At 44.4% G+C, this 12,636-nt stretch overlaps 1 protein-coding gene across 14 annotated transcripts in view; it reads left to right on the forward strand.

Moving 5' to 3' along the window:
• Positions 1–12,636, forward strand: part of ADGRL3 (adhesion G protein-coupled receptor L3) — a 527,115-nt gene that overhangs the window by 442,933 nt on the left and 71,546 nt on the right. For all 14 annotated transcript variants that reach the window (XM_040596934.1, XM_040597007.1, XM_040596917.1 and 11 more), the window contains 4 exons: positions 1,455–1,638; positions 2,456–2,578; positions 4,576–4,784; positions 5,468–5,644. In XM_040596934.1, the coding sequence (XP_040452868.1) occupies positions 1,455–1,638; positions 2,456–2,578; positions 4,576–4,784; positions 5,468–5,644 (693 nt within the window). The remainder of the gene's footprint in view (positions 1–1,454; positions 1,639–2,455; positions 2,579–4,575; positions 4,785–5,467; positions 5,645–12,636) is intronic.

Here is a 12,636-nt window from a genome sequence, read left to right on the forward strand (position 1 = left end):
CTTCTTGAACCTTGCTGTAATTGAAATTTTTTGGAAGGTCACCTGGATATAGCAATAAAGTCAAATTCTGGTTTGCTATGATGATATTCTCCTGTTGCACATTTGTATCTGAACATGACTGGTGAGTGAGTCAGGATGCCCTGCTTTCTCTGTGCCATGTGTTGCTGTTGTAACACTCCTCCTGAGGGCTTTGCTGGAGAATGAGCTATGCTGCATCTTCTTTGCACAGGTCATGTTGTGCAGGTGGGTTTAGAAATAGGAGTAAATACTGAAGCATTGTCATGAAAGTGAGACCAAGAGGCATCCTTTAGGCTTACAGTGTTGAAATTCCATGGGACTGTCCTTGCCTTGCAGAACAGAGGTGTGGGTACGATGCCCGTGCATTTAGCCTACAGAAGATTATTAAGAACAGCAGCTTATCTCAAAAGGGAATCTTGATTTCTGCAGTCAGCGTTAGCTGGCAGTGGAGGTGTTTCTTTGCAGGTCAGGATAGCTTGGTGGCTAGACAATAACCAGCACAATCAAAGTACCTTTTTTTTTTTCCTCTGCACAATCAGTTCTACCAACTGATACAGCTGGTTTGATTAAAAAACTTTAGTGAGAAAGTACTTGAGTCAGCTCTGATTAGTAACTAAGCTGGAGAGTTCGGGTTGAGCAAAACCTTCAGGTTGGGTAGGCTCAACTGCTGTAATTTTGCAATCAGGAAGCCAGTGCAGCTTTGTGCGATCCTGGATGCACATCCAGATTAACCTGTGGGAAGTTCTCCATGGGAGAGCTCTTTGTGCATGGCAGCCCAGGGCAGAAGGTGCACCACAGGAGGGACTGAAGTTGTTACCATGGGGCTGACTCCTTCCTGAATGGAGCGATTTGAAATGTAGTGTCTTAACTAAATCTCTACAGGCACCTGCTGCTTCTCTGGATGAAGTTGTGTAACTCAACTATCTCTGTGTTTTCATGACTGCCTGCCAGAGGTTATGTGATGGGAAGCGCTCTAAGGAGCACAGCCCTTGCAGATACTACATACATTTCTTGAGTGCCCCAGCCCTACTCGTGAATTCTGTTGCTGCAGGTATCAGCAACCTGCTTCACAGATGGTTTTTGAAATCTATTTTCGTGCGTGTTTCCTTAACGATTTTCTCATCTCCCCCCCCGCCCCCGCCCCCAACCCCCTAATTCCTTCTTACTGCAAGCCCAGAGCTGCTCATCACAGAAGCAGGGAAGTGCTGTTGCCAGCCTGCATTTAGAATAAAATGGACATTTCCTCCCTCTCCCATCCAATGGCATAAATGATGCCTAGCTCCGTTGCAGGCTGCCCCGGTGGGTGGGGAAGTGAGATGCTGTCCTCTCCCTATAAACCGATGTGTGTGCAGGATGGGACTGAGCATATGTCAAAGGTCTCAATAGTGCTTTAGGTTCACTAGAGCCCTTTCTCACTCGATCCCTGTCCCTTGCAGGCCATGGTGGAGACGGTGAACAACCTCCTGCAGCCACAGGCTCTGAATGCGTGGAGGGACCTGAACGCAAGCGAACAGCAGCGTGCAGCCACCAAGTTGCTTGACACCGTGGAGGACAGTGCCTTCGTGCTGGCTGATAACCTGCTGAAGACAGACATTGTCCGGGAAAACACTGACAACATCCGTAAGGGACAGATCCCGTAAATACTGAGAGCAGCCAGAAGGAGAGTAAAGGCTGGGAAACCTGGCTTTAGTCTTGTCCCCTAGATTAACTGGAGAGCAATTTGTTGGATATGTCTTGGCCCATTGTCTGAAGGGCTTAAAAGTCTTTCCAAAACAGCCTAAAGGGATGAGGCAGCTCTCTACCCTTGAAAACCCATGGGAAATGAGCACCTAACCTGCCTTTATTACTCCTGGCAAAATTTGTGCTAGAGCAATGAGTGCACCGCTTCACAGGGAGATTGTTCATTGTAATGCAATTGTGTTTCATTTCATACAAATTTGTGTCTTTATTTGGCTGATTGTTGATTTTAATTAAAAAACAAGCATTATGGAAAGAACGAGCACTCCCGCTGTGCATATGTAAAATGAGAGCAACTCTTCTTTCTATTTCTATGAATATAGATCCCACACACTGATAACATTAACAGAAAGTACCAATCGCCACTGGCAAAGAACTAGCATTTTCAGATTTTCATTTTAACCATTGTCCTTAATATCCTGAGGTTCTTGTTTACAAGAACTGGTTGTCTTTTGTCTTCCACAGAGAGTAGAATTTATTTGCACTCTTTTTTTTTTTTTTTTTTTAAATTAAATTTAAAACTTCTTCAGGGCAAAGATTTAAAAAGAAATAGGAGCCCAAACACAGTCTAGCATGAAACGTCGTAAGTTGATACCTCTGCCCTCAAATGGTCTGGAATACCATTTTGTAGCTTTGAGGTATCATGTCAAAGATTATTTCAGTAAAGATTTTTCTTAGTGTCGGTCTCTCTTGCAAACAGAGCTGGAAGTTGCGAGACTAAGCACAGATGGGAATCTGGAAGATCTGAAGTTTCCCCAGAACATGGGCCATGGGAGTGCCATTCAGCTGTCAGCAAATACCTTGAAACAAAATGGTCGAAATGGTAGGTCCAGCACCTCTAGCCGCACCAACCTCATGAATCAGTTGTGCTTTAAGCATTGTTTTATGTTTAACCAGTTGTAAGTATACGATCAATTGCTATGTTAATATTTAAATTAACAGTAGTGTCAGTTGCTCAAGCCCTTGAGTGCAAGCTAAGTTGGCTGACTGTGAATGTATGTTACTGCTGAGTGATTCACAGCCTTCAAAAGTATTACATGCTGGTAAAGATGCATCAGACCCTTAAATGATGTGGCTGTCGGAGCACAACGGTGAGTCCAGAGAAGTGTTTTTAACTGCTGTTATCTGCAATAGGAGGCTTCAGATGGGATAAGAGGCTTGTTTGAGTACACTGCTTCACAGTGGGGAACCATACAAACATCTGAAAAGCGAGAGGGAAGAAACAATAGTAGCAAATATTAATAATGAGCAAACATGGCAGAAAAGGTCAATTAGCTGTTATGAGTCTAAATCTTCAATGCCTTTCTCTCTGAAGCTTGTGAACCTCCCGATATAGTATAAATTAAAGATGATCTTATATGTGAATAGTCTTCATGCTGCCAAGCCATTTATTTCAAGACCAGGAATCTGAGCAGACACATTTGTTGATCTCTACAGCCCTGCTATAGACCAATTTCAAACTCCCCGGCTTTCTACCAATGGGCCCAACATACTCCTCTTTCTGAGTTCCTTTAAAATTTAATTTGTGTGCAGTGGGAAAGCGCTCTAGTATGGGCTTTGATAACTGCAGGGAGAACATGAGTGATAGGGTGGTATTACAGCCAGACCAGATGCGTTAAGCTGTTGAGAGACAAGTTTGGTCTGGTGGTTCAGAAGGAAAGTGTTGCCATTGGCTTCCTTGATGGGGTTTGGTACTTTTGCAAGTAGGATTTGAAGAAAAGTATTTCTCTTAGAGACAGTGTGAAGCCCAAGATGCGCAGCACAACTCCAGTGTGCAGGAGTTTCACTCTGCTAGTGGGCTTCGGAGATTTCTAGGGAAAGAGAAACTGTGTTGGCAGCAAGGAAGGGGAAGTCTGTATTTCTAAGCATGGTATCACTGGAGTTCTGGTCAAATCAGCAGAGTGCAATCAATTTGCACCAGCCTGGCACCTGCCCCGATGTGAACAAAGAGCTAGAAGTAAAATTATCATAGAAGGATTTAGGTTGGGAGGGACCTTTGAAGTCATCAGTGCTTCACTTTTCTCAGAAGCTGGGGTGATTCCTATAGAAACAAAAGAATACCTCCCCCCAACTAGTACATATAAAGGCAAACTAATCACATTAAATTCTTCTTTACAGGATATGAAATAATGTGCAAAACAAAAGGCAAACGGGATGGTTTCAGATAAAAACAATTGTCTGGTAGCCTGAGTTTTCTGCAGGCTCCCTAATGGTGGTTTTTTTGTGGAAGAGGGGGTATCTGATTGGCAAATTAAGAAAATAAATATGTTTTAAAATGAAATATTTGCAGTTTTGTTTTACCCTTCATGTGAGATTGGATTTGTTTTGGAAAGTTTTGGATTCCTTCTCCAAGATTTGTCCCCACACTTTTCTGAGGTAGTCTTAATTTATTAATGGACTAAATTACAGTGTTACACTGCATCTGCGTGACAGGCCGGAACCAAACACGTTTCCAAAGCATAGCCTGGAGAATAAAGTGTTATGTCAGGTGGGAGATGGGCCACCTGGCCCCTTTTTCTCTGGAGCCAGTTGTACCCACTGCCACCAGAAATAAGCCCACCTTCTCTGTCTATTTCCGACCAATCTGTTGAGAACGGCAGCTCTGGCCTTCTTATCCATGGGCTGCTTGTTGCACCTCGTGGTGCTCATTGGGATTGGTGGAAGGTGAGTTTCATATGCCACATTTTGGTCCTTTCACATTTTCTCAGAGAAGTTTTAACGTTGGTTCAGAGAAGAGATGTGTCACCTAAAATAAACAAACCAAAAAACCCCACACCCACCGTGCTGACCTGGATATCTAACCTTTTCCTGCTCTTCTAGGTGAAATCAGAGTAGCTTTTGTGCTGTACAATAACCTGGGCACCTATCTCTCCACGGAGAATGCCAGCATGAAGTTGGGAACAGAAGCAATGTCGACTAATCACTCCGTCATTGTCAACTCCCCTGTCATCACAGCAGCAATAAACAAAGAGTTCAGCAATAAGGTTTACCTGGCTGATCCTGTGGTGTTTACTGTCAAGCACATCAAGGTGAGTTAGTTTGAAAAGTGATTCTTTCCTAATATCTAAAACAAAGTGATGCAAAAGTTGGCTGATGTGAGGCCCCCAGCAGTCCTTGATTAGATTTTGAATTATACATTTGTTCCTTTGCACTCTGTGTTATTTATGGAGAATGTCTCTTTTACGTTACATTAATAAAAGTAAAGAAAGACTTTCCTTTGAGCTGATGCCCATTGCTCAGTTGCTGACACACATAATTCTGTAAATTAAAAACTACCACTATATTAGAATACACCATAATATTATTTTATCATGGTGGCAGGGAATATTAGGGGGAAGTGGAATTAGAGTGAAAGAGGACAGCTAGTCCTCCTGTTAGCCAAGCACAGTCATTGCAAAAGTTGATTGCTTAAAGCAATTAATTTCTCTGTTCTGCAATGCAAATGAAGCAGTCTGGTTTTGAAGAGCTGGATTTAGTCTATGGCTGAAATTAATCAAGAACAAAGAACTAAGTCTGCATTAGCAAAGAGAGCAGCAGCAGCAATCTTTCTCTGGTATCGGCAGGTAATACTTGACGTATAAACCGCTGGTGTTTGTTTATCCAAAATTAAAGGGTGAGAGTTACAAAGTGCCTCTGGGGAAAAAAAATAGTGCATTTAGAAATTTCTGAAACTCTGTCATTTTTATTGCATTTATTCATTTCTTCCCTGCAGCAGTCAGAAGAAAATTTCAATCCGAACTGTTCGTTCTGGAGCTACACAAAGCGTACAATGACAGGGTATTGGTCCACTCAGGGGTGTCGCCTCCTGACAACTAACAAGACACACACCACATGCTCCTGCAATCACCTAACCAACTTTGCGGTCCTCATGGCACACGTGGAAGTTAAGGTAAGCATTGCAGATTCACAAGCTGCCAATGCAGTGGGCAGGAAAAGTGGCCAATGTAACATCATTTTGTTACTGCAGTTGGAGCGGAGCAGGGAGATTGTTGTGTGACAGTTACTCTTAACAGTGGAAACCATCTGATGTAAATCTTCCTTCTGCTATATGGTGAAACAGGAGACAGTCACACCGATATAAAGCCTGCCTTGAGTTCCTGGCATGTGCAGCTCTCAGCTGAGGGTGATGAGCAGAATTAGCTAATGCCACATCCTTGGCTTACCAGTGCAGAACATCTCCTGGCTGGGTCCTTGCTCATGGGGTCCTCACTGTGCCACCAGGGAGTAGTGAGTACCCTGGGGGGTGGGACAGAAGTATGCAAAGCCTGCCTGGTGGGGCACAAGTTGTGTGTCCTGCTTGCAGCAGCTGCAGATACACTGTCACACATGTTTGTGTGAGGTGCAAGTGTGAAACCAAAAGTATTCTCCAGCTTCCAGCTAAGGGAAAAAGATATATTCTCTGCATCTCGCTATGTGACAGTGAGCTACACATAAAAAGGAAGCTCCTTATACCATCCTGCCTAGACTGCACATCTACCTGAGCCCAGTACATAATCAGCGAGTTCCCTTGCCTGCATTTAGGTCCATGGTGTAATTCTGTTTTCCCACATGACTGTCCCCACTGGAGCTAAAGAAGTTACTCCTGGAAGTAAATGTTCCTCATGGTAGCAGTAGCTTGAGGAGTGAACTCATTCAGGATTTTATTCCAGAATGGGAGAATGGTTGAGATGATCCTCCATTTCCTGAGTTGTCTTGGCTGTCTTTGACTGAGAACATCTCAGCTGCTGTAGAAAGAAGATGAGAAGGCCCTGGTGCCCAAAAGATTTTGGCCTGGTGATTCTCTGTATTGCAGTGCCTCCATTTCATGTGCCTGGCACTGCAGCAGAACCCACGGCTCTGAGCTAGATGTGGATCTGGCATCTTCCATGCAGGTAGAACATTTTAGAGCCACTTCCATGGCTGCATAACCACAAAAGCTATTACAGTTTTAAAAGACCTTTTCTCAAATAGTCTTCCAGTGTCACTCCTTTGTATATTTTTGTTTTGTTTGGTAATCTGAAGAGGAATGTGAAGAACCACAGTAAAAATATATATTAAAGCACCGACACACATGACAAAAGCTCTTCAAAAAAATAAATGGGAGCCTGGCAGCACATTTGCCACAACAGCTGGGGCCAGCTGAGAGGGGCAGGATAGATCTGCTGCTGCTGCAGGATTACATATCCCTTGTGTTCTGCAGGAGTCACTACCAGTCCCGGAGACATGCTATTAAATGACTGTGGCATTATCCTGAGAGATGTCTGAAGAAATGGCTTATTCAGAGCACGTGTTTACAGGTTAATGCCATTCTGAAGTCCAAGTCTATTTTTGCCATTTTCCTACAACTGCTTGAATTTTCAAAAGAAAGGTGTTTTGGCTCATTATCACCTGCCTGGAGTTAACAGATATACCGGAGTCACTGAAGTCAGAGGTCACACCTGGGAAATGCAGATAGCTTTCCACTTCACTGGTGTGAATGAGGGTGATCCTTGCTGCGTGGTGCAGATACAGGCTAGTGCCGAGCAAGCCTCTTCCTAAACTGCAAGCTGGTCAGCCTTGTCTGCACAGCATTTCACCCAAGCACCATTGGACTAGTAGCACTGGTGTTATCTTCCGGAAAGAGAAGTTTGCCCAATGCTCAGATTGGGAAGAGCTACAGCTGGAAGCCTCCTGAGTGCCAAGCCAGCTGCTGATAGCTGGTGGGTGGTTCTGGGTGTTAACATGAGCCCTCAAGACTTTCAGGTCATGTTTTGTCATTTGGCTGCAACAAAAGTATCATTGCTGTAAGAGCCAAATTGGTTCCACTTAGCTGACTGATGTAACCGGACAGCTTCCTGGCATGTCAGCTTTAGCGATGTCCCAGTCCGAGGGCAAAGGCAGGTGCGTACCATGCAAACATCTGCAACTCCTCCCTCTAGCTGCTAGTCACCTTGCTCTTCCTGACAGTACCATCCTGCTCCAGTCTGCTGGTGGAGCTGGCCGTGTGGCTCTTGGCAAACCTGGGGGGTGGCTAGTATGACATTCCTTATGCTGATGCAATGAGTTGATTTTAAGGTGTTTGCAGCAGAACACCTGCTCATTTGGAAAAGTGGAAGTTTTGAAATAAATGAGGGTTGTTGTCATTCACTGGCTCACACTCATCTCTCATAGGCATGCTTTTGAGCCGTTTCGTTGTCTCATGGCTTGTACGAAAAGGCATTCCTTGCCTCAAAGACCTTTAAGTGTTCTTGGAGGTGGAACAGTCCTTGAAGAGATGTTGCGTGCTTGTGCAGAACTTCTTCCAGCAGTGCTCTGGCCAGTGACTGGGATCTCTAAAGAGGACTGTCATACACATAATAATTAATAATATTTTAGGAGTTTTGCAACAGAAACAATTTTCTTCTGTCATTGAGACTTATACTGTACTGACTTGAGTTTGTTGGATTTTTGGATCCATAGGGAGCATCCTTTAGTGTAATAAGTAATCACAGCACCCCACCTAATGAAACTGAATGCTGGGCATCATGCGAAGCAGACATCAGAGTCCTGCTCCTTAATCAAAAGCCAGCACCAGTTTGACAAGTGTCACTTCTGGTCATGAATGATCTCCCTCCCTGGTAGCATGGCAAAAGAGCGTGTTCTCTGGAGGAGACCTCGATGGTTACTCTGTGAGTTACAGGCTGGGATTTAATTATTAGCAGAGTATATGTGGCAAGGCTGAGCTGGAAGGTGGCACCACTGAGGAGGTGATTGATGGCCGTCTCGCTCTTTAGCATGAAACAGCAATATGTCTTTGTCCGAAGGGGCAGAAAATTACATTGGCTGACTATGGTGGCAGGGATTTATTAGTGTGCTTCAAGAGCAGAAGTTGCTGGGATCAATTCTAGTCTTAATAGGACAGTACCCGATTAAGAGGAGGCAATTTTAATTTGAAGATGCTTTCTGCCTGTTAAAATTAGTTGGGCCCAGAGTTTCTTATTCACTCGTATATTTCAGTGGGGTAAATAATGGTGCCCTAGACCAAGAGCCTGCTGTGCACACGGTCAGGACTCATAGTTGCTGGGAAGAGTGATGAAGCAAACCTGCAGGTGCCCCTCCAGCTGCTGTCAGAGCCCCAGCTAGCATGGGAAGAAGACAGCAGGACCGTAATGACCTATGAGCTGGACCTTGCCGATGCATCCTCCTGGCAAGGGGTGACCTTGCAGACCAGCAGTGCTCATTGCCCTTTCAGACAATTTACCAGGAAAAATGAGAACCTCCATTTGAAGAGAGATTTTAAGACATGGAAACAAATCACTGTTTTCATTATCTATGAAGTTCATTTGACCTCTTACAGAAAAGTATTACAGTCTTACAGATATTTTGTTAAATAATGAGATATGTTTAACGTAGATGAGACCTGTGTAAAATATCTCTCTATTGTTCGAATTGATAGGATATTTGTTATAACCATTTAATGCTATAAAAACATGGTGGTTTCTATGCCATGGGACAAAGCCCATAGTTAAATAAACTATTCTACCTAAGTAATTGCTGCAGAATTATTCAAAATTTACAAGCTGTTTCTCATATAAGCTTGCACTTTGCATTATATTAATTATAGCAGATGCATCTTAAATGTACCATGGGAAAAATATGCAGCCAGAAAACATGTTTAGAGCTGGTGGGAAAATGCAATTAAAAAACCCACGCAAAACAGAATAAGCAAAGGTACCTCAGGGTAGATAAATGTTGCTTATCAGTATGTAGTGAATGCCAGAGCTCACTCTTCTTTTAAAAATAAATAAATAAATAAAACAAGAAAGAAAGAAAGAGGGGGGGGAAAAGAAAGCTGTTTTAACTGTAAAAATTAATTGGAAGCATTCGGATGTTATTCTATCCTACAAACATGTTACACCATGCTAATTATTTGGGGAATGGAAGCGTAAGGCAAGCTAAGGAGAGAAAGGAATAAAAATATATGAAGTCTAAATGGAATGCAGTGGTCCATTGCCTAAAGCAATACAGCCATTTCAGATATAAAGAGCAAGCTGAAGTTATTGCAGTGCTGGCTTACCCATATATTAGTACTTGTGGGACTGAAGAGCAGTGAATGAAAGCATAAGTGTGTGCAGGACTGCAGAAACATCCTAACTGCAGAATGAAATTACTGAAACCGCTGTGTAATGAATTTTGCAAGACAAATCATTTTGTACTATCAAAGGGGTTCATTCTCCAAAAAAAAAAATTATTTACACAATGTAAAAAAATAACTTATTCTAAAATGTTATTGAAAAAGAACAGTTTTAATTAAGCAGAAAAGTTATTAAATGTGCCTGTCTTCAATGAGATTTTAAAATTCAAAATACAGCAGTATTTGTATTTATTGTGTTATATATGTTGTGTTGGGAACAAAAGTCTGACTTCGATGAACTCCCAAGGAGTTATAAACAGCACATTTGGTTATACCTTAGGGCAAATATACCTATTAGGTCAAGAAATCTATGCCTGTAGGGTTAATTCAGAGTTGATAACTGTTGGTAACAGGCCTTGATCTTTTTGTGTAGGTGGGCAGGAAGTTGCTCCAGGGAGTTCCTTGAGTTCCCCAGCCTCAATTTGAGACATTGGTTTGGGTTGAGCCCTAGTTTTGTCTTACTGTTTCTAGTTCTGTCATGCTGGATGTCTCACTGGTCCTTGCCTCTGCATTCCCCAAAGCATTCACCTGGATCTCAGGTAGCCATATTTGGGTGTCCAACCTGAGAACATTTAGAGGCTGCCTTCAGAAACACATACTCCAAGCCCTTGAATTTGCAGTTTCTTAGCTCAGCGCTTAGAGGTGTCAGAAATTTGAGCACACAGCAGCTTATTAGCCACAGCTTGCTTTCCCCTCAGTCCAACAGGTACATGTTTGCTTAGCATCACACTTCTTGACTCTTCAATCTGTGAGCCAGGGCTAGTTGCACAGTGCAGAGCTGTGCTGCAGAGCATGGGGACAGCATTGCTCTGCAGGGTTTCCTGATCCTCTGTCCTAAAATGTGCAAATCCAGCAGCTCCCATAGGCAGGTGCTAAGCCTTGCCCTGTTTCTTGCTACCTCCTTCCTTTCTGGCTGAGAGCGGGTGAACACAAGGACCAAAGTGAAGGTGTTGGCTGTGGTGTGGTGGAGCCATGTCTGAACTCTCTCCTGGCACCAGACTGCGTAAGACCACCAGTGCATCAGCAGAAGCTGATGATGCTGTGACCAGATTTTTTCTGGGAACTGAAATTAACCAGCCAGCAGCTTGCCTGGGCAGATGTCTACACTGAGTTTGGCACAGCCCCCGTATCTCATTTCTGGGGTTGGAGATGCCTTATGAGAAACCAGAGCTGCGCTGCTTTACTAGATCCAGCCAGCACAGGAGGGCAGGATGATGAATGCAATTGTTGTCCCAAGCCTCCCCTCCTCTACAGAACTAGATCTCACCTCAACTGCATCTCAGTTGCAGTGGTGTTGGTGAGTATGATGGAAACGTTGGGCTCTTGTCATGTGCTGCATCCACAGCAGCATTTGTAACACATGGGGTGGTGAGGTCTGTACGCATTTCTCTGTGCGTACCTGCCCCCGTATCACTTCATTCTGGCCGTGGGGATTTCTGCAGCTTGTTCTGGCTGCTGCTTCTGTCAGTCACTGGAAGGATGTTGCATTTGGGGGAGAAATTTGTCGGGAAGGATACTTCTAGGCGGCCTTCATCTTATCAAGGAAGGCAAAGGAGGAGGAAGGTGGTCTGTGTGGCCTGTGCAGAATATAAAGGCAACTTTGAGGACTGGGGGAGGGAGAGGAAAAGTGGCTAAACAACCTTACAGGACTGCTGAGGCATCTGAGCCTTAGTCAGAAGACAGTGATGTTGCACAGGGGCTTCAGGTGGTAATTAAGCTCTCTTTATTCCTGTGTTAGGACCTGATGGTGCCCATGACAGCATTGCCTTTGCAGAGCACTGTGGGGGTATGTACCAGGCCCACAGCTGCTGTGTCCACTGTGGGACAGGGCTGCCTGCCTCTCTCGGTGCATCCTTGGGGAAAAGGGAGAGGATGAGTGCTAAAGCAGTGGGATCCACCCAGCTCATATCATTCTTGGCCACAGACAGGGGAAAGCCCCCTTGAAAGTTCTCGTGCTTGCATAGCCACAGCAGACAATGCCATTAGCCAGCCCAGACATGCTGTAGGAGCCCTTGGGGTTTCCTCCTGGTCCATGTAGCCCAGCTGATGCTTTTGGCAAATCTACAAAACCATTTGCTTCTTAGCCATGAAACATTACAGCCAAGTTGTAGCAGTAATCCTTTCTCAACACTAGCAATGGGGGAAGAAGGGCAAAGGGAGCCCACATGGCCCCAGAGAGGTACAGATCCAAGGAGCACCATCAGCAATGCACAGGGGTTCAAACGTGTCCCGCTTGGGTCTCTGCCCAGCCCAGCACACTGCCAGCTCCCACCAGGCACCAGGCGGTCATAACTAAGCTAGTCAATGACATTGTGTTTTTATTTACTGCTTGCTTATTCCTCCACCCCCAAACATATTATTCTTTCCATTCCTGGAGGGACAGATTAGGCCAAGGAATGTGTCCTTTGCTGCTGGCAGCTCGCTTTGGCGGCTGTTTTCTTCTACTGATGTTTTTAATAAGGGAGGAAATGGCTGTTCATCTCAGGGAGAGCCATTCTGTCATAAGCTGACATTCCCTGGGATTTGTTTTTATTAGCTCAGCTCTGGTGTACAGGTGCTGCAAGAACTGCTTGTTGATTTTCCCAGCCTGGATAATACCTAGGCTGCCTGCTCACCCTGCTGGGGTTGCTACCAGTGCTACCTTAACTCCTCCTGCACAGGTTACACTCAGCGCTCTCCTTCTGTCGCTCTTGGTCCCACTGGAGCAAAAGTGGGGCTTTATTCCAAAGCCAGGGAAGTCTTTCACTGGG

This window comes from Falco naumanni, chromosome 1 (assembly GCF_017639655.2).
Source record: "Falco naumanni isolate bFalNau1 chromosome 1, bFalNau1.pat, whole genome shotgun sequence".
NCBI lineage: Eukaryota > Metazoa > Chordata > Aves > Falconiformes > Falconidae > Falco > Falco naumanni.